General features: G+C 40.5%; 1 protein-coding gene across 4 annotated transcripts; it reads right to left on the bottom strand.

Moving 5' to 3' along the window:
- Positions 1-2505: 2505 nt before the first annotated feature.
- syngr1a (synaptogyrin 1a) lies at positions 2506-22453 on the bottom strand. Of its 4 annotated transcripts, none has more exons than XM_083567433.1 (5): positions 22142-22453; positions 21091-21208; positions 9157-9394; positions 8198-8343; positions 2506-4556 (listed from the first exon to the last, which is right to left on the bottom strand). In XM_083567433.1, exons 2-5 carry the CDS (start codon positions 21184-21186, stop codon positions 4350-4352), a joined length of 687 nt encoding a protein of 228 aa, XP_083423559.1. In that variant the 5' UTR covers positions 21187-21208; positions 22142-22453; the 3' UTR covers positions 2506-4349. The 4 variants fall into 4 exon arrangements, with proteins under 4 accessions (XP_083423559.1, XP_083423560.1, XP_083423561.1 ...); XM_083567434.1 differs by having other exon boundaries at positions 21091-21211; positions 22136-22446; XM_083567435.1 differs by having other exon boundaries at positions 21091-21211; positions 22142-22446.
- Positions 22454-22884: the final 431 nt, after the last annotated feature.

The raw sequence follows: 22884 nt of genomic DNA, 5'->3' as shown, positions 1-22884 counted from the left end.
CATCTAGATTTTCATTTCTCATTCTTGTTTCTTTATTTATTTCATATCTGCACTGTACTTTTTGAATGAGTGAACAGTGTGACTATTTAAATAGATTTACCAACAATCTTGAAAAAAGTTCCCAGAGGTGTTGAGTACTTGTTGGCTGCTTTTTCTCCACTCTCCAGTCCAACTCATCCCAAATCATCTCAATTAGATTTAGAATGGGCGACTGTGGAAGCCAGGTCATCTGATGCATTTACTCTACTATTACTCTACTACTTGAATAAATAGCTCTTAAATAAGATAAAGGCATGTTTGGTGTCATTGTCCTTTTGGACCAGCAAAGGATACACAATCACACCTCCTCCTCCATGCTTCACAGTGGGAACCACACATTCAGGAACTGTCTGTTCACCTTCTCCATGTCTTACAATGACACACTGATTAGAACAAAAAAACTGAAATTTGGACTCATCAGACTCATTTGTGCATCTTGGCCCATGTGACCAGTTCAGGTAGCTATTCAATATCATAGCATTGTTCAATTCCGATTGCACAGTAGGTCTACAGCAGCCCAAATAAATATACTATGTTTCTAAAAATATATAAATAAATAAATGTGTTCAATAGTTTGTGGGAACTTTAACTTCATGCAAATATGTGCTTTTTGAACATCCTATTATAGATGTTTTTTTTTTTATAGTATTAGTTCTGGAACTGTAATGATTGGACATTTGGTGCCACGAGGATGGGTTCCCTTTTGAGTCTGGTTGCTCACAAGATTTCATTCTCATACCATATCAGGGAGTATGTCCTTGCCACAATCACAACTGGCTTGTTCATTAGGGACAAACTTATAGCACTAGAATTATACAGTGTTTTATACATTTTTATAACTACTATATCTCTGTAACTCTATACAAATAAAAATATATTAAATTGAATCGTAACTTCCACTTTTCTGGGAAAGCCTTCCTCTAGATGCATGGGTGTGAGGATCAAATTATACAGCCAGCAATAGTGAGGTCAGGCAATAAGGAGGTCTGAGGTACAGTCCGTGTTTTAGTTTATTCCATAGGTGTTCAATAGCGTTAAGGTCAGGGCTCTGTGAAGGACACTCATTTCTTCTAATCCCAGCCTTGTTAATTAAACCCTGCCCTAATTTTCCTTTGTGGACAAACACAGTGTCATGCTGGAACAGTTTGGACCTCTCAATTCCTGTGAAGGAAAATTTGAAATCTGCATCATGCTAAGACATCTAGTAAAGTTTTGTGTCCAACTCTGTGGCAACATTCAGGTGAAAGGTCACATATGGGTTTGTTAGAGTCAGTAAACTGCTTTCTAACAATGTTACAAAGATCACAAGTTAAATATTTTTCCATGCCAGCATGAATATTTTTATTTAAATCAGAAGAGAAATAAAAATTGGGTGTTGGTGTGTTTATAGCTTTTATAATGCAAGTAACAACTTATTTCATGGATATGAGACAACATTAAATGTATCAACTAATGGATAAAATTAATAATGAGCCATTGGTCTATAAATAATTCTCACAATTAATAGGATATCAAAAAGGAATGAACTACTTCTGGAGGTGCTGAATTGAAACCAATCAATTGGTTTATAGCATTAACTTTAAATTGTTCGTTTTTTTCCTATAACAGCAAACTGGATGTGATCAATAGAGTATCTTCTCTATAGATGTCTGAAGGAATTTGTTTTACTGATCTATTATATTGATGTATTATATTTTTTAATGATGCATCTTAAATGTATAGACCCCTAATATTTTATTTAGACAGCATAGAATGACAGATTATATATATATATATATATATATATATATATATATATATATATATATATATATATATATATATATATATATATATATATATATATATATATATATATTAAACAAATCTCTAAAATAAACTATTTCCTATTTAAAGCCATTATTGTAAGAATGAATCTGAAAAATTGTGAACTCCAAATCTGTTACTTTGTAAGTGTTCACATACAAAGTAAAAGAGAAATAGTCATAGTGTATGTATAGTGAGAGACTCAGTACTGGTCTATGTGACACACAAGCTCGTTTGACTTATTGCGTCGCTGACAGATGTTGGGAATGTCCAGCGACTTGTGTTACACACACACACACACACACACACACACACACACACACACACACACACACACACACACACACACACACACACACCTTATGATCAGTTACTGCATCTTGTGCCCTGACATATGTGGGGGCAAATACAGGAATTGATGTCACCACCTCTCATTCTGACAACGCAGCACACTGTACGGTCTGGAATCAGAAATCAGATCATTTGTAACATCGCCGGGAAATGCTCTCCTTTATGAACTACTTATCAAATCACAATCAGAAATCTTTAATACCTGACAGATTATAGATTACTTATAGATATTACATGTCTGACAGACAGTGAGTCGCTCGAACACGCTCCAGAACGCACAATTGAAGACATGATTAAATACATATCAACTTTTGAACAACACACTTATTAATTTAATCACATGACATGTATCCAGAGTCCATGGTGGAGACCATGATGTACTGTATATTGCACTTCATACATATAAATAGTATAAATGCAGTGATTATTTTTGCTTATTGCTGCCAAAATGTAATTTGTACTGCACTTCAAAACAAAACAAAAAAGCAGAGCAGTTTCAAGTTACCATGAAACTATATGTCTATAGTAATATACAACACACATATAAACTTCTGCTGTTTCTAAGATTCATGTACAAATCTAAGACTACAACTGACAACAAGAACACTGGTTATTCTAAGCACACTGGAAAAAAGGAAAAAACTTTTTAATCAAGATTTTCTCAAGTGAAATAGAAACAGGTTTTTAGGTTGCACCATGTTATAGCAGGTTGTATTAATGAGCTTGGTTTATAGTACCAGTGCTACATATTGTATGATGTGTAATTACCCCAAACATGATGAGTTTTACTGACTACAAGACATATATTGACTGGTATAGACATGATAATTAGATATCTTTGTTAGTTAATTCACTATGCAATGATCTCAAATAACATTTTTGGAAGGTATTAATTGACTGTCTAGAAGATGGGATTTGACAATATGTCTGCTATTAACATTGATGTTTCTGTATTAACAAGTTATAGTAAAAAGGAAATTTGTATGGTGGAAGCACCGCATATATGATACAGTTTGATAAAAAAGTGTAACATTGTTAATATAGTTTTCTGTGTAAAGTTGGACTTGGAAGGAGTCTCCAGTGTCAGAGTAACAGTCAGTGTTAAATATGTTCTGACAGGTAAAAAAGTTTACATAAATTCAAGAACATGTTTGAGGAACTGTATTTTATTTCTTTTGCATATTAACATAATTCGCTAGTCTCTATTTAGAAAAAAAGTCTGGTGAGGGACTGTACACAGCTGCAATAATGTAAGTGATAACAGGAACTTAAGTGTAAATATAAATGAATCTGAACTATGTGCCCTTGCGCCAAAATGTATGAGAGGAATTAAATAGTTTACTAAATGATTTTGGTGGCAACTTAATTCTTAGTTAATATCATTCATTATTATTATTATCATAATGATTTTATTTTGTCATTCATAATTTTATTATTATTTTTTACCTATTTTTAAATGACATTTCGGAGTCCTGCTCAGAAACACCTTATTTCTAAACGTGATCTGCCTTACTTGTCTCCATCTTCTCAAGTGCATATGACTTCTGATAGGTGTTAATGGTCGCAGAATGGAATGGATTTTTACCAGAAAGAAGAATGCAGCTGAATTACATATCAATTTCAATATATACATATAGCGCCAAATCAGATTGTGTGCATTATACATGCAAAAAAGAAAGAATGTATGTAATTTCAACATACTCTATAATTTGTGTAAGCTTGTATATGCATATTTAGACAAAGAAAGTTATATATTTTGTCCTATAAAGTTCTTTGGATTGTCCCTTCGTACTACAAAAGTCTTTTAAAAGATTTTCCCTTTAGGATCTACAAGCATCAAACCCAAGTAAAATGTAAATTTTAAATTTTTTTTTAATTCAACCAAGTAATAGCTATTTGCACTCTTTAGCTGAAGGCAAAATGGTTGGAACACACACACACACACACACACACACACACACACACACACACACACACACACACACATCACCTCTATAGATAAATCAGTGAATGCTACATACCACTTCCTCAAACACTATAAGATATCCAGCATCTGTTTCATTATCTCAATCCAATCTTCCACTTTCAACAAAGTTCTTCATTCTATATATGCCTATTAGAGCTTGTACAATAAACCTTAGTCCCTGAGCCCCTTAGTACTCTTGGCTCTGGTAACCAGCAGATCCATCGTAGTTGGTATGCATACTGCCTGGTGCCTCCGTGTCTTCTGTGTAACCCGTGTACTCCATGCCTTCAGAGCGTGCTGCTATCTCCTCGTTCGGGTCCGTGTAGTTCTGCGAGAAGAGACTGGAACTTGCTCCGAGCTTGTACCGCTGAAACGCCAGGAAAGCCTGACCAGCCTGAAAGGATGTGAGTGATCGAGCAGAGAAATGGTTGATGAATAATAGGAAGGAATAAATGAATGGAAGGAAGAACATGGGGATGGTGTTAAAAGGGAACGAGAGAATGAATATGTGACCAATATTCATTGCATAAGGTTAAAAATAAAGGTTGGATGAAGGAGTAGAGTAGGAATGAGAAAGCGCGAGAGAAAGAGAGAAAAGTAAAAGAAAAAAAGGTAGAAAGAGATATTAATTTGGTTAGTTTCAGGTTATCAGGAATATATTGGTTTATTATCACATGAACTAGTCACAATGGAAAATGTGAATAACATTTTTAAAGTGTGCCTGATTAATGGCAACATTGGGAAGAACTTGAAGCACTCGAAGACAAGGAATACATTAAATATCTTTAATCAGAGAGCTTTTGAAGGAACAGTTTTATAATGACAGCTTTACTGAACCCAAATTCACTCAATCGTATTTGTGAATGAATATCTGGGAAAAACGTAAAATCTTTCGGTGGAATTGGTAGATTGGTAGCTAATAATGCATACCCGGTTTGAAAACAACCCAAAAAAACCCAAACGTTGAACACCTTTGGGCAGTTAATTATATAAAAATAAAAAATAATAATGAATACAGCTTCAATAAATCAATCAGTTGATATAATCAAAATCTCTCAATGGCACAAATGCAACAAGATTATCTATATATAGTCTAAACTAAGATTAATCAAATATTTCAACAAGACAATAATCAAGTTATCCTACAAAGCTACAAAAGAATAATATAGTTGTTGTTTTTTTTATTTATTTTTTTTATTATTTATTCCACAATAATGTTTTGCTCATAATTGAAAATTTTATAAGTTCAGATTGTCATGTTTTTTTTTTTAACCATCTCAATCAGCTCAAGTATAATTACTCATTCACATTCACTGAAATGTTCTCCAAAAACCAATCCCAAGGTTAAACCGTCACTGCAGGCACATCCTGTATAAAAAGCACAAGTCTAGACAAAATATGTAAACATACAACCAGAGGAAAGGTCCCCCGGATCCCCTAAGTGTTCACTGGTACACTTATATTATCTCCACAGGTGGCTGAAATAATTTTTTTTTTAAACAAACCCAATTCCAGGCTCCAGTGTAGGTTCCCCTACGTTTCTTCGATTTAAGACATTAATACCCAGAAGATGTAAAGCATTTAAGGCACTTTCATTACCTGTCAGAAGAGCACAAACAAGCTTAAAATATATATTTTTTAATGTTTTATGGCATCTGTGGATGCATGCCTCCTTCGTCTAATTTATTCGGAATGTGAAAATTTATATATGAAGCTGCAATCAAAATGTACAAAAGCAAAAAGTGAAAAAAGGCACTGCCTGAACATACGAACTATATTTAAATAATACTATACTATAAACTTTCTTTCGGCTTCTCCCGTTAGGGGTCACCACAGCGGATCCTCTGCACGTTTGATTTGGCACTTTTTTAGGCTGGATGCCCTTCCTAACGCAACCCTCCCCATTTATCCGGGCTTGGGACCGGCACTGAGAGTGGCTGGGGTTGGTTCCCTAAACGGGGATCGAACCCGGACCGCAGCAGTGAGAGCGCCACATCCTAACCAATAGACCACCAGGGAACCTTATAATATAATATAATATAATATAATATAATATAATATAATATAATATAATATAATATAATATAATATAATATAATATTGAAATAAAGTATATGTGGCAGCAAAGCAATGTATAATCATGCAGATTTAGGTCGAGACTACACTTTATGTTCACATCGAATATCAGGATGGAGAACAAATGTGATCTTTGCGACTTTGTGGCATGGTTACTGTTACCAGATGGGCTGAATTGCATATTCCAGAAAATACTTTAGACCCTTCATGCATCTGGGTGGACATTAGATAAAAATGGCTAGGCAAGTTTGAGTTATTCTATGTCCAATTCAAATAATAACTTTCTCAATACAGTGAGTGGAAAGCATCTCAAAATGCTCAACAGTAGACAACATTAGATTCCACTCTTGTAAGTCAGGAAGAGGAATCTGAGGTTACAGTACAATGGGGTCTGGATGAATGAAAGTAAACAATAATTGTAATAATATAATTGTAAATAATAAACAACAATAACTGAAAAAGTCCACTTCCAGATAAGATGTATTCTACGAATGTGGTCGGCGAGTGCATAATATATTTAATATTTACCTGTCTGCCATTGTGACTTAAAATACTATTTGCCCATGATATTTCCTTTCACAGTAAATCAGTCATGATTCTTTGCATTTAGCTTGCACAATTCCAGACTTCAGAACAGATCAGATTGTTTGTGTAAAAAACAATACACACTAAATAGGCAAACGTTTGTGGACACCCGACAAGACCTGTATGAGCTTTTTTAAACATTCCATTCCACATTTAGTCCCATGTGCAGTTATAATCACTTCCACTCTTCTGGGAAGGTGTCCCACTAGATTATGGAGTTTGCTTGTGTAGATTGGAAGTCAGGGTAAGGAAGCCTGGGGTGCAGGCAGTTTTACAATTCATTTCAAAGGTGTTTAACAGGGTTGAGATCAGACCTCTGTAACTGGCTACTCAACATCTCCAATCCATGTAGTACAATAAAATATGTTAATGGAACTGGGTTTGTGCGCAATTTTGGGTCTCCTAATTCTGGTTAAGGGAATGTTTTATGTTACTGCATCTACAGAAAACCTATACTATTGTGTTACTCCAACTTTAGTGTAAAAAATCACATATGGTGGAAAAGACAGGTGTCCCAATACTTTTGTCCAAATCATGGAAGATCAATATATCCTTCTTGTGACTGTAAATGTGAAAAAAAAAAGAGAAAAACAGCAAAGAAAAGAGGAGGAGATGTAAAACTGAAATGGCTTCACAGTGGATGGATGGACACCAGCACCTGCTCTCTTTGCTTGCATAAGTTTGTTGTAATTTAGAAAAATGGGGGAGGAGGCTGAGGGGTGAACAGTTTGTTGTACTCCTCTTCAAACGAAACTCTCTTCATGCGCTCCATGGCGAGGAATGTTAGCGCACCCTAGAGATGGACAAAAATGACCACCGGATTGAGGATTTATGATGACAGATAAAGAAGGGGGCAAAGAAAATATGTACATTCAATCATAGCAAATTAACTGTACAGATTCTTCACTCCAATCTGGATGAAAATGTAGACGAAAAACAGTGTCAGTGTTATTCTTTTTTTTCTTTTAAAATAAACCCTTTCATGATTGTGGTTAAAAAGTTTGATTAAAAACCTTTGGCATCAAAAAAAGGGTCAGACAAAGAACATAAACATCACATAAAAAGAAGAGCTTGTTAAGTGTTTCCTCTCCTCAGAACAGTGTTCAGGGATTGATCATATAATGAACAAGTAAAGAATATAAGATTTGTTTCATCACATCACCATATCATTGTTTTACTATAACAGCATGCCCTCTCATGTTTTTATTGCTTAAATTTTCACTGAAATGTTTAATTCGATTTAAAACAGAAAATAAAAAAAGAGAAATACTGAAGTCTACTGAAATTTAAATGTTAAATCCAAGGGAGAAAAAAAATCCCTTTTTGCCTTAAGTATAGCTTGGAATTGGAGGCAGTATAAAGAGTAGCACTGACCCAGGTAAAGATGGAGAAGAAGGAAAAGGTGATGGCTGCCCTTCCTGCATCTGCACCCTCGTTTAAGGGGTTGTTATTAGGATTGGACACCTGCCACTGATTAGTCAGGAAACAGAAGCCCACAAACCACATGAAGGCCCAGACAGCTGTGGAAAATGAGGGACAAATTGTTGGCCGAAATCCAAACGATCAGAACTAACATTACAGGATTAAATTTAGCATTATAGGAGGAAATTGGGTCTTTATTACCAACCCAGCCAAAAGTGGCAATTTCCAAATTGGCCAACAGATGGCAACATATCTCCCTCTACTCTGTGCTGCCTAAAATAACGCTTTCCCCTTTAAACTCTAAAAGCAACAATTAAAAGTCAGGACTTTTTTTTATTTATACATACATTTATACCGTCCATGCACTATTGAATATAAATAGTACATTACTGTTTATGCACCATGGATTATGAATATACATTTATTTAGGACCTTCTGGATTTAATAACCTATGAAACTCCAGCTATGCACTGATACTGCGCTTTATGAAAGGCTTTGGCAGGGCTAGAACATCATATGGAAAGATCATCTATCTAACGCTTACCTTACAGAAAGGAATATAGCTTAGTGTATTTACAAAGGAAATGCTTTTAAATATAGGCAATTATACAAAAAACTGCATAGGAAAAAGCAGATAATGAGAAAAATATAATAGGGATTCTAACCAGAAATAGGTTTGAGCAGTATTAACAAATAACCCATAAAATGAGTATAAGTAGGTAAACAAATTCTAAAAACTGAGCAGGACCTTTCTAAATAGGAATTAAGTATTTTTAAGCACCACACAAAATATGTCAATTTTAATCTTTTCATTCTGATTATTACACTAAAGTAAAAACTCATTGCAACTCAATGCCACTAGTTAGGATTTGTCACTTGAGAAAAGGAACCGAAAATGAGAAACATCTCACCCGAGATGCCAACGTCTGCCAGGACGGCTTTCTTACGGTCTTTGACGCTGCTGATTTGTGGGAAATAGGCATCCAAGGCCAAGAAGGCAAGACAGGTGAAAAAGGCCAGAGAGCCCATAGCTACACCGTAGTTACAGGCATTCTGGTTACGGTTAAAGATGCAATACTCCTCCTCTTCATCAGGTCGGTTCACATAGCCCTCATTGGCAATACATCCGAAAATCACTATAGAGAAGATCTAGAAGGGGTTGGAGAAGAAAAAACAGAGAATGAGAGATCTAGTGTAGACATTATAAAGAAGGAGGGTATGGAGGAATTAAGCCAGTTTTTGTATGCTTGGATATTTCTGGTGAAATCAAACGACTGGAATAAAAGAAAATCATCATCACTCACAAAAAAACCCCAACAATTCTGAAGAATATTGGCATGGCACTGCTGAGCATGCAAGTGCATTTTTAAACACAAACCACACAAAATATCTTTATCCAATTCCTGTTTAAAATCCAGATGCACTAATTAGCTGGATAACTGCTTCCATTAGAGTCAGATTAGGTTGCTCTGCTGAAGTAAAAAATACACACAGATGAATAGAGGGAAAAAGAGAGAGAGAGAGAGAGAGAGAGAGAGAGAGAGAGAGAGAGAGAGAGAGAGAGAGAGAGAGAGAGAGAGAGAGAGAGAGAGAGAGAGAGAGAGAGAGAGAGAGAGAGAGAGAGAGAGAGAGAGAGAGAGAGAGAGATTGAATAAATCTGTTTAGCACCAGGGGCTCTGCCAACCATCTCTTGAGCCAGCAAACAAGAATTGGCAAATCTTTTCATCTTCAGCGGTCCGAGTTCAAATTCTAACAGATAAGTATTTCTATAATCTGTTACTTATAATAAAAATTAAAAACATTTTTTTTTTTTTTTTTTACTTTTAATCATAAGCGCATTCAATGGAAAAAAAAGTTATTTTCTTTTATTTACAACAATCATCTTTTTTATTTTACTAATGAATCATGTGTACATTTTATCCAAGCCAGGTCTCTTATAGCTCACTGCAACCTGGGGAGTCACAGAAAACATCTCTGGATCAACAATTACACATTTCATATCTGATCATGTAATATAGTTTGTAACTATAGTTTCTATTAAAGTGGCTCGTTCGTAAAGTAAAACATTCTGACAAATCATTTCCTCATAAATTATTAATAAGACCTGTAAAAGCTTTTAAGATATTATAACTTATATTATAACCTTTTATGTCTTGGATCTAAAATGAATGAGCTGGATCACAAGGCTCCTGCGCCTCATGAGGACAAGAAAGCAGGCATTGTTCGAAGCAGCACGTGGGGTCCTGGTCTTGTGATTTTCAGCAGAAAAGCCTTTCTATCAGGCTCCATATCTTAGCCTACACGTGTATAGGTATGTTTAGTATGTTTAGGGTTTCAGAAATACGGTGCATATCACAAGACTTTGTTACTCGGAGAGCAAACGTGCAGTCTATTTATGGCCAAACACATAACAATTGTCATACATTCCACAGAAAACACTGTAAATTGTGTTAAAAATGTCACACTGAAGTGGAAGGTCAGTGTACAAGATGTTAGACTTCTGATCAGTGGGTCGTTCGTTCAAATGGGAGCAAAACAAAGTTGCCACTGTTGTGCAGCTGATCACTATAAATGTTAGGCTGCTATGGATAACAGTGTCTGCACAAAACCGTAAAAGTACAAACATATGTAAAAGATTAATATATATATGATAGTGTGCTGTTATAGGAATATAATCAATAATAGGGTGATGTGATGTAGCACACCATATATCGCATTTCAGTGTAGACACCCGCAGCTTATTTATGTTCAAAATAAAAATCTTTGTAAAATTCGGTGCGCTTAATAGTCCGGAAATTACGGTAACTAATTTGCTAACACAAACCCAAAGTTAATTGTTAATTAACCCAACGACTACACTTCCTGGAGTGTTCTAGTTTCACGTTTAACAATTTCAATGAATGCCTTTTTGATTAACCTGAAATTCAGTGGAAATGAAAAAATTTCATATTCTTTAAGAATTTCAAAAATTCCTGTTGAACCCTTACATTATAAAAGCTTCACTATACCTTAATTATACCAATCATTCTTTCTCCCACTGCATATTTTTTTCTCTCTTAGAATTAATAATTCCAATTCTAAAGAAACTTACCCTGGATACTGATTTAGACTCTCGTCTGCCCATTGATGTTCTGGTTGTCTGCTGTCAGGGATTCACCCTGCCACGCCCCCCTCTGTAGCTGTCAGGGATTCACCCTGCCACGCCCCCGTCTGTGGCTGTCAGAGATCCACCCTGCCACGCCCCCCTCGATAGCAGTCACGCTGCTTCCCAAGATTACCGACAGCTGTGGCTCATGAAAGATCAGACTACATAAACTCACGTTCTTGAGTCACAGGCTGTCGGTCGTTGTATTGTCATGCAGGTAAATCGCGTGGCTGCTCAAACGCCGGGATTCACCGCTGGCTATTTCTCCGAACTCCATTTCCTTATTGAAGTACTCATTGCCGAAAGCTTTACTTGCATTGGGATTAGGTGTTTGACATTCGCGCTCATAGTGGATACTTTGTTACGAGCGGATGTCTGGGTTTGCTTTTGTTTTCATTGGTGTATGAGTGTTTTGTTTTTTGCACCTCAATAAAGAACATGATTGGACTTTATCTGCTTTCGCGTCTGCAGCCTGACAGAACGACCGACCTATACCGAACGCGGATTCGCCATTCCGCGATTCCGACCGCGACGGGTCGGCAGCTGAACCCGGCTTCGGATTTCCTCCGGAAGCTCAGTGCCGCTCCTCGCGGATCAGATCCACAGAAGCCGGATCATGAGAGCGCGGCTGCGCCACGCCCCTCAGAGAGCGCGAGGGGATTACCGGCTCGTTACTCGGGGAAAAAAGACGAATTAGGCGGATTTCTGCAAGGCATCGGCGAGTATGTGGCTGTTAACATTTCCCGGTTTCCTTCCGAACGAGCCAAGATTGCCCTCTGTATTTTCCTCCTGTCTGGTGAAGTTCTTGCCAAAGCCAGCTCACTATGGAGCGCCAAAGGGGGCAAATTCGGCTCACTCGCCGAATTCAGCGGGCTGCTTCTGGGGAAGTTGGGGATAGAGGTGGTGGATCTCCACTACAGTTCCCTTGAGGAGGAAGGTGCTCCATTCCAAGGTTCTCAAGAGCACGTGGCTCCATGCCGGATTTCCCATGAGCCTGCAGCTCAGCCCCAATGTTTTAATGAAAGGGCTGCTTCATCTCAGGATCTCTACCAGCGTGCTGCTGTGTTACGGGGTTCTCGTGGACGCAGCACACCATCTCCGAGCGTCGGCGAGCACACCATGCCGTCACAGAGCTTCTACAGGCGTGCCGCTGTGTTCCGGGGTTCTCGTGGACGCACCACACCATCTCCGAGCGTCGGCGAGCACACCATGCCGTCACAGAGCTTCTACAGGCGTGCCGCTCTGTTCCGAGGTTCCCGTGGGCGTGCCACGCCGCCACAGAGTCTTCACGAGAGCGCCGCACCGCCACAGAGTCTTCACGAGAGCGCCGCGCCGCCACAGAGTCTTCACGAGAGCGCCGCGCCGCCACAGAGTCTTCACGAGAGCGCCGCGCCGCCACAGAGTCTTCACGAGAGCGCCGCGCCGCCACAGAGTCTTCACGAGAGCGCCGCGCCGCCACCTCCGGTCACAGAAGGCGAAGTGACTCCTCCGAGTCCCTCTCCAGACGACGCCACATCCCAGAGCCCCTTTCAAGGTGACATGCCCACGAAAAGCTCGGCTCCGCCTCAGGATCTCCAAGAGAGCTCCGCCCAGCTCCAGGTCTCTCCAGAGAGCTCCGCCCAGCTCCAGGTCCCTCCAGAGAGCTCCGCCCAGCTCCAGGTCCCTCCAGAGAGCTCCGCCCAGCTCCTGGCTCCTCCAGAGAGCTCCGCCCAGCTCCTGGCTCCTCCAGAGAGCTCCGCCCAGCTCCTGGCTCCTCCAGAGAGCTCCGCCCAGCTCCTGGCTCCTCCAGAGAGCTCCGCCCAGCTCCTGGCTCCTCCAGAGGGCACGACTCCGCTCCAGGCTCCTCCCGAGAGCTCGTCTCCGCCTCTGAGCGACCCCACGAGCTCGTCTCCGCTTCAGTGTCCCAAAGAGAGCTCCACTGATGTCGTGGACCTCCAGGCGAGCCCTTCTCCGCTCGTGGATCTCCAGGCAGGCTTCACCTCATTTCCAGGCTGCTCAGTGGGCTCCGATCTGCTCCTAAGGGTCCCAAGGAGCGCCCCTACGCCCAGGGGTTTCCTTGTGCACTCACCCCGGCTCCAGGACTGCAAAAGGGAAGTTGAACCGCTGCCCCTGGGTTCCACCGACGGCGACGGCTCGCCCCACAGTCCCGCAGAAGGCGACGGCTCGTCTCCAGCGCCCGCAGAAGGCGACGGCTCGTCTCCAGCGCCCGCAGAAGGCGACGGCTCGTCTCCAGCGCCCGCAGAAGGCGCCGGCTCGTCTCCAGCGCCCGCAGAAGGCGACGGCTCGTCTCCAGCGCCCGCAGAAGGCGACGGCTCGTCTCCAGCGCCCGCAGAAGGCGACGGCTCGTCTCCAGCGCCCGCAGAAGGCGACGGCTCGTCTCCAGCGCCCGCAGAAGGCGACGGCTCGCCCCCGGGCTCCACAGAAGGCGACGGCTCGCCCCCGGGCTCCACAGAAGGCGACGGCTCGCCCCCGGGCTCCACAGAAGGCGACGGCTCGCCCCCGGGCTCCACAGAAGGCGACTTCTCGCCCCCGGGCTCCACAGAAGGCGACTTCTCGCCCCCCGGGCTCCACAGAAGGCGACTTCTCGCCCCCGGGCTCCACAGAAGGCGACGTCTCGCCCCCGGGCTCCACAGAGGGCGAAGGATCGCCCCCGGGTCCTCTTCAGGGCGAAGGATCGCATCCAGGCTCCACGCAGGGCGAAGGATCGCATCCAGGCTCCACGCAGGGCGACGTCTCGCCCCCAGGTCCTCTTCAGGACGACGGATCGCATACAGGATCCCCGCACGGTGACGTCGGCCCTCCAGGTCCCTCTGACGGCGACGTCGGTCCTCCAGGTCCCTCTGACGGCGACGTCGGTCCTCCAGGTCCCTCTGACGGCGACGTCGGTCCTCCAGGTCCCTCTGACGGCGACGTCGGTCCTCCAGGTCCCTCTGAGGGTGGTACGACGTTCCTGGTCTCCGCCCGGGACGTCCTCCACTCCCCGGTCATTGTCATGGTTGGCGTCCAGTTCCGGTTCCCCGCCATGGAGATCGCTCCGGCTTCAATCCCCGCCAGGGGCTTTACTCAGCCTCCCGTCAGCACCGAGGGCGTGGCTCCGTTCCGGATCCTCCTGCAAGGTGTTCCATGCTGGCTCTCCGCAGAGGATGCTCACCAGGCCTCCGTTGCTCCCAGGCGTCTAAGGAGGCCTTCCTCGGAGTGCCCTGGCCCGCCTGGCATAGGTGGGTTTTGGGGCGTCAGGTGTCGCCCCTGGATGGGGGGGTACTGTCAGGGATTCACCCTGCCACGCCCCCCTCTGTAGCTGTCAGGGATTCACCCTGCCACGCCCCCGTCTGTGGCTGTCAGAGATCCACCCTGCCACGCCCCCCTCGATAGCAGTCACGCTGCTTCCCAAGATTACCGACAGCTGTGGCTCATGAAAGATCAGACTACATAAACTCACGTTCTTGAGTCACAGGCTGTCGGTCGTTGTATTGTCATGCAGGTAAATCGCGTGGCTGCTCAAACGCCGGGATTCACCGCTGGCTATTTCTCCGAACTCCATTTCCTTATTGAAGTACTCATTGCCGAAAGCTTTACTTGCATTGGGATTAGGTGTTTGACATTCGCGCTCATAGTGGATACTTCGTTACGAGCGGATGTCTGGGTTTGCTTTTGTTTTCATTGGTGTATGAGTGTTTTGTTTTTTGCACCTCAATAAAGAACATGATTGGACTTTATCTGCTTCCGCGTCTGCAGCCTGACATCTGCGTTCTGACCCTGAACTGTTAATGATTTTTTTTCTGCCACTCCTATAAACCCTGTAGAAATTTTCATAGGTTTCCATAAAAGTTTAATTATACTCCAGTTGGATCCTACATCTAAGTTCTTCCAGTCGGTCCCTGACACCGCCATGTTGGCATCTATTATTATACTGTTAAAATTTTAATTCCTGGTTTGACTTGATCTTCCATTTAATCTCCCTAACACTAAGCATGTTATCTAAAGTATAGCCAACTGTTCTGAATGCTGATTTAAATGCAACAGATCCTATATGATGCATTTTTATCCAAGACTACACTTAAAAGCAAGATGCAAGTGTCTCCTTATACATACTAAATATATACTTATCAGAGTGTTACTATCAGGATACTTGACTTTATATTATTTAATACCGGATTGTAAAGGAAAATCAGTTTTCCCCATCTGCCTCTCACAGCTCTGGAGTGCTAAATTTTATTCCAAACACAGGTTACTGTTTTTTTTTTTAAGAATACTTTATTGATTCCACAGGAAAATGTTATTTATTTGCCTATCCCAGTAAACAGGAAGCTGGGCTAAGACATTTTTACCACCTTTTCTCAACTCATGATCTTCCAATGGTTCTATAGGTTTCCTCTGGGTTCTCTGGTTTCCTACCACCTCACAAAAACATGCTGGTGGCTGAATTAGGAACTATATCACTATATAACTATATCAATCTGAGAAGTGGTAAAAAGAACTAGAAGAACTGAACTTGTCCTGTTGTAAATGGTGATCTGGAGTTCACTAAAACCCAGTGGTCAAGTCAAGTCAAGAAGCTTTTATTGTCATTTGAACCTTATATAGCTGACGCAGTACACAGTGAAATGAGAAAACGTTACTCCAGAACCCTGGTGCAAAACAGCATGTAAACAGTTATAATATACAGGTAGTCATCGACTATACGGCCACAATCACTAGCCGCGGTGTACGACAGTGTGTACCAGCTTCCGGCATAATTTAACAGTACTGTACATATAGCCTACTCTACTTACGACCAAATCGTGTTACGACCGGTCTGTCGGTCCCAATCGTGGTCGTAAGTCGACGACTACCTGTAGTTATAATATAAAATAGGTGCTGAAGACATGCATGTGTATGAATTGAGTATTGTGTGTGTTTGAGTTCAGCATTCTAGCAGCTCAATAACACACATTTGAGTGTGTGTAAGTTCAGTTCAGTTGTTGAGGTGCCTGATGGCTTGAGAGGAAAAACTGTTAGTCTGAAGGTTAAGACTTGAATGCTAAGGTACCTCTTTCCAGATGGTAAAAGGGTAAAGAGTGTGTGTAAGGAGTATATGGGGTTGTCCACAATGTTGTGATCTTGTGATCCCAGACAGTACAGTTCCAAAACCAGGCAGTGATGCAGCTGTTCAAGATGCTCTTGATGGTCCCTCTGTAGAATGTTGTCAGGACGGGGGAGCGTTCTTCCTTAGCGTTCTCAGGAAGTAGAGATGCTACTGGGCTTTCTTGGTGATGGAACTCGTGTTGAGTGTCCAGGTAAAGTTCTCTGCCAGATGAACACCAAGGAATCTACAGAGGATCCATCGATGTTCAGTGGAGAATGACCACTTTGTGCTCTCCTAAAGTCAACAACCATCTCTTTAGTTCTTTTAACGTTCAGAGACGGGTTGTTGGCTCTATACCAGGCTGTTAGTTGTTGCACCTCCTCTCAGTATGCTGACATATCGTTCATGTCATGTCATCTGTGAACTTGATGTGATTCAAGCTGTGCATTGCTACACAGTTGTGAGTTAGTAGAGTTAACAGCAGTGGGCTCAGCACACAGCCCTGAGGGGCCCCCAGTGCTCAGTGTGGGGGTGCTGAAGATGCTGTTCCTGATTCAGACTGACTGAGGTCTAGCAGTCAGGAAATCCAGAATCAAGTTGCAGAGGGAGGGTGTTCAGGCACAGTAGGCTCAGCTTCTCAATCAGGTACTGAGGGATGATTGTGTTCAATGCTGAAGTCTATGAACAGCATTCGTCATTATTGTCCAGGCGGGTGAGGACCAGATGGAGGGTCTTTGCAAAGGCATTGTTTGTGGAACGTTTTTGACGATACACAAACTACATGGGGTCCAGTGAGGGTGGTAGCTGGGTCTTGATGTACCTCATGATGAGCCTCTGGAATCACTTCATTACAATGGGTGTGAGTGCAAAGGGACGATAGTCATTGAGGCAAGAGTATGTAGACTTCTTCAGCAAGGGGGACGATTTTTGCTGTCTTGAGGTACGTAGGCACTAAGGCGCTGCTAAGGGAGATGTTGAAGATCAGGTCAGATGAAGGTCAGGGAAGATATCTGCTAGCTGTTCTGCACATTTCTTAAACACTCTGCCAGGAATGTTGTCTGGACAAGCAGACTTCCATGGGTTAACTCTGCATTGAGTTTTCCTGACTTCAGCCATGGTTAGACAGAGCACCTGGTTGTTGGGAGGAGGGGTGGTCTTCCTTGCTGTCGCGTTGTTCTAAAACCTCAAACTGGGTGTAGAAGTCGTTCAGGGCATCTTGGGTGTAGGAATCACGGTCACGGACAGAAAAATCTGGTCTGGTAGTTTGTAATCACCTGGATGCCCTGAAGTCCTGAAGAGCAGAGGTGGTTGCTGCTGGCCAGGTTCTTACCTGCTTTTGAAATGGTCTTGAACATCTGTCGAGGGGTCTGTATGCTGGGATCAGCATAACAGATATGTGGTCTGAGTACCTTAGATGGGGTTGGGGTTTCGCCCGACATGCTTCCGGGATGTTTGTGTAAACAACATCCAGCGTGTTTTTCCCTCTGGTTGGAAAGTCCACATTCTGATTAAATTTAGGGAGCACAATTCTGAGATTTGCATGACTGAAATCTCCGGTGACAATAAACAGTTCTTCAGGATGCGTGTTCTGCAGTTCACTTATGGTGGTCCCAAAGAGTACTCAGAGTGCCTCCTTAGCATTGGCACTAGGTGGAATGTACATTCCAAGTACAATAACAGTGGTGAACTAACATGGTAAATAAAAAGATCTACATCTAACAACCATAAGCTCCAATAGGTGAAAACGAGGGCAGAGTTATTACACCATTCCGTGTTTATGTAGACATAGAGTGCGCTGCCACAAGTCAGCGTGAAACCCAACTAGCCCGTCTAGCTGACTGTCTCTTGGATCACGTGGTCTTGGGTTTGCTGCATGCCAATTAACGTGATTGGCTGAACTTATGTAAGGTCCTGTTTCTACTTTCTGCAAAAGGGTTAATTATAGTGATCGTTATAAAACTGGACTTTTATAGCACTGGTGCACAGTAATCGGCTTACATTTGTGGCGTGAGTGCTTGAACTGAGAAAATTGCAAAAAGTGACATTCTCATGCCAATCTGCTTGACTAAAAAACTCCTTAAACAGGAGAAACTATTTATTTGCTGATGTTCTTGCATAATAACATGCCTTTCATCCAAACAACTCAAATTTTTCATCACTTGTCCACTGCTACCACAACACAACAATAATAATACAAAAAAAAAACAGCAAAAGGTTAAACTTGTGACTTTTAAAAACCTACATGTAGAATTGCACAACCGAAAATAAAAGAGCCAAGAAAAGGTTAAATAGCCAACAGTATTTTTATATATTCACTTGCAGCTAGTTCAGAGGTGGCTTTGACCTTAAATCTCCCCAGCGAGTATTTAACAAATACTGTATTTTTATTAATATGCTTAAAAAACATCACAATTTTGACCAGCAATCTGAAATAATAGCTTAATTGTAAAAACAATAACTTTCAAATAGGATCTTTTCACCTAATATTCCCTGCTCAAAGACAAAAAGGTTTTGACCTTGAAATATTTATTTATTTACTTTACCTTAAATGGATCTGACAGCAGATGGTGTCAATGTGAACATGGAAAAAGTGCCATTCAACACAATGAACTCGCTAGGAATATTCCACAATTTTTCCAAACAAACACTCATATCCTCAGGGTACACTGTGAATTATGAATGAATATTATAATGTAATTCAATAACATTTTTATGCTAATAGGATCATGTTAAAATGTCAAATGTCATGCTATGATCTACTTGGGTAAAAAAAAGATATCATAGATTCAATGATTTTGAGTTATTTTCATTTATCACATGTTAACAATTGTTCCCCCACCAGCATCTTTCATATATAAATATTTTTTTATGTAAATTGTTAATAATGCACAGATGAAAATGCTATCATTCAGTTATGGGGCAACAGCACAATACATAAATTCATGTAGCTCCAGAGCTTCAGTTGCTTTTAAATGATGCAAAAAAAACCATTCTGTGAGCTGAGAGGTCTGCAGTCTGAAACACATTGTTAATAAAAAAGATCAGTCAAGACTGACCAGACTGGTCTGAGCTAACAGTAAGTCAATAGTAATGTTAATAAGCACTCTTTACAGACTGAGCAGAAAATCATTTTAGGAAGCACAATACATCAATCCTTAAGGTAGGTGGGCTACCATAGAAGAAGATTGTGTTTGGGCAGGATCAAAAACGTTGAGCCTGGAATCACCAAAATTGGTTTGTTGAAGACTGGAAAAAATATTTGGATGTCCAGTCCAGTTTGGGTGCATACAGACAACAATGGTAATGAGTGAATATTTAAGTTACTATATCCTTCCTGGAAATTCAGTACAATCTGGCCATTTTCTCTGATGCTTAGACACTTACTGCATGTTATGGTTCAGACACTTGCATATGTAATGCATGTATTTCAATTGCTATTTGTTTTTAAACCCTTTTTAATTGGTTTTCACATGTAGAGCATGTTTTCCTGTGTTTCATTATTTCTTCTAATGTTTGATGTGAATATTATTTTAAGTACTCGAACAGTATCTGCACATGTTCATGCATTGTGTGGCGGCTACAATCATTGACTGATTAGATGTCTGCACACCCCCCAACACACACAATAATCTATCAATATCATCAATTATCTTTTTAAATAGAGTAATAATGATTATATGATGATAATAATCAGGACATTTATACACTATACAGTAGTACCCTCTAAACCTGTAAAGCCACCTGCCTTCCCTTCCCCCAACCTTCTCTCTCTCTCTCTCTCTCTCTCTCTCTCTCTCTCTCTCTCTCTCTCTCTCTCTTTCTCTCTCATCCATCTGTAATCTCTCTTCCACCCTCTCACCATGTGTTCAAATACCAGATGCAGCATTCAGCAGATCGTGCCTCTCCCGTTCTTTTTAACACACACATGCAAACACACACACACACATACCAGAAGCGGCAAGTGATGAGGCTTAATACAAAGCTGGTAGATCATGAACAACCTATGGCCATTAAAGGAAACATATGTTTCTACCAGAAAGTAACAAACAAATAGCATTTTTGTATGTATGATGAAGAAAGGTAAAAACGTGCTAATATAGTAGAATAATCAATTACAAGATGCTGTGATGTTAAACATATTATTGATACTACTCTACAGTTGATTTTTTTTTTCTTTCTCCAAAACAACAAATCACAAAATGTAATTAGAGTACGGTAATATACCAAAATTAGTTTTTTTTTTTTTAGATACTTCAGTAAAATATGCCAAATCACACTAAAATTATTTTTTTTCTAAAAGTAATACAAGCAGAATGCCATATCAGATTCCAATTAGTTAGGAACAGGAATCTGAAGCTACCCCAGGCACAAACTCAACCAAATTAGGCTGAATATCCAATCCAGTGTTACTGTGCCTGCATATTAAATAAACCTTTTAAATGGTCAGAAATGAATTTTGACACATCACAGAGATAAAACACTATTATTTTCTAGAATTCATGTTCGGAATGAAACACTTGAGGACATGCAAGTGTTTTATTCTTCTTGTGTCACCACAAATAGACAACACTTTCTGTTTAAGAACATCAGGTGGGACTTTTTATCAGTTACATTAAACTGGGGATCTTTTCTTACCCAGGACACGATGCGGAGGATAGGCTGTGGCTGCTGGATGAATAATACTGGATCGAAGGCTCCTCCAGCTTTTCCTGCCCCGTATGCCTGGTCCATCCTCCTGCAGTCTGGTGCCGATCTGCTTCCCATAGATTATAATAGAGATTATACTAACAGCTAAGAATCAACATCTGATTATACAGGTTAAATTTACATAGACTCTACAGATTATAATACAGATTATATTACATATATTTAGACTTTACAGATTATAATACAGTTTATACTAAGTGCTCAGACTCTACAGATTATAATTCAGGTTATACTAGTTGCTCAGACTCTACAGATTATAATACAGGTTATATTAACAGCTCAGACTCTACAGATTATAATACAGATTATATTACATATATTTAGACTTTACAGATTATAATACAGTTTATACTAAGTGCTTAGACTCTACAGATTATAATTCAGGTTATACTAGTTGCTCAGACTCTACAGGTTATAATACAGGTTATATTAACAGCTCAGACTCTACAGATTATAATACAGGTTATACTAGTTGCTCAGACTCTACAGATTATAATACAGGTTATACTAGTTGCTCAGACTCTACAGATTATAATACAGGTTATACTAGTTGCTCAGACTCTACAGATTATAATACAGGTTATATTAACAGCTCAGACTCTACAGATTATAATACAGGTTATACTAGTTGCTCAGACTCTACAGATTATAATACAGGTTATACTAGTTGCTCAGACTCTACAGATTATAATACAGGTTATATTAACAGCTCAGACTCTACAGATTATAATACAGGTTATACTAGTTGCTCAGACTCTACAGATTATAATACAGGTTATACTAGTTGCTCAGACTCTACAGATTATAATACAGGTTATATTAACAGCTCAGACTCTACAGATTATAATACAGGTTATACTAGTTGCTCAGACTTTAGAGATTATAATACAGGTTATATCAACAGCTCAGACTCTACAGATTTTACAGGTTATACAAATTGCTCAGACACTACAGATTATAATACAGTTTATACTAACACCTCAAACTCCACAGGTAAAAGATTCTCGTTTCCTCCTGCTATCAGCGCTTCTGCTTCTCCACACTTCCCTCCGTCTCTCTCCTCATGGGCGTGAAAGAGAGCAGCACGAGAGCGCGTCCGCGTGACTGCAAGCGCGTGCAAGTGTCCCCGAGCTCGCGCGTTTTCTCCTCACTCAAGTAATATTCGGAAACTCATCAAACCCCTTCAGCAAAACGGCCAATTTTTTTTTAACTATACAACGTTTGGTGCAAAACACGTCCAGCCAAAAGCATCCACGGATGAGCAAACTCCAATCCGATTAAGCGCATTTGTGAGGGAAAATTGGCGCCATCTGTTGGCCTGATAAAAGCAAGCTATTTAGAGTTGTTAATACATATGGCAAATCAAAACTGATGAGGCAAAATTGGGTAGTTTAGGAAATAAGAAAAAAGTTACTTTGATTGATGTAATTTCTTCATTTACTGTGCAATAGTTGTGTAAATAAAAATGATTGGTTTTTACACATTATCTTTACTTACAGCATAATTGCATTTCATTGGCTCTGTACATGTGCCCTGCACAATGACAATAAAGTTGAATCTAATCTAATCTATTCTAATCTAATCTAATCTAATCTAATTCTTTAATAGTTAGGACCAGCAAAGCAGTTTTCCATAATCTGTTCGTCTGTCCTTAATACCTGGGGTTAATTGTATTATAGTATTCTATTGGGAGCATTACATTATATACAGTATATATTGTCC

This window comes from Silurus aristotelis (genome assembly GCF_946808225.1).
Source record: "Silurus aristotelis genome assembly, chromosome: 17".
In the NCBI taxonomy this organism is placed as follows: domain Eukaryota; kingdom Metazoa; phylum Chordata; class Actinopteri; order Siluriformes; family Siluridae; genus Silurus; species Silurus aristotelis.
Note: the sequence above shows the minus strand (reverse complement) of the source record. Positions and strands in the feature narration are given on the sequence as shown.

Bases quoted from the DNA above. Each gene is read 5' to 3' on its own strand.
- syngr1a (XM_083567433.1), bottom strand. From the start codon at position 21,186: ATGGACCAGGCATACGGGGCAGGAAAAGCTGGAGGAGCCTTCGATCCA. The intron at 9,395-21,090 runs GTAAGAAAAGAT...AACCCCTTCTAG, and splicing joins TCCTCCGCATCGTGTCCTGG to ATCTTCTCTATAGTGATTTT. The intron at 4,557-8,197 runs GTCAGTGCTACT...ACATCCTTTCAG, and splicing joins TCTTCTCCATCTTTACCTGG to GCTGGTCAGGCTTTCCTGGC.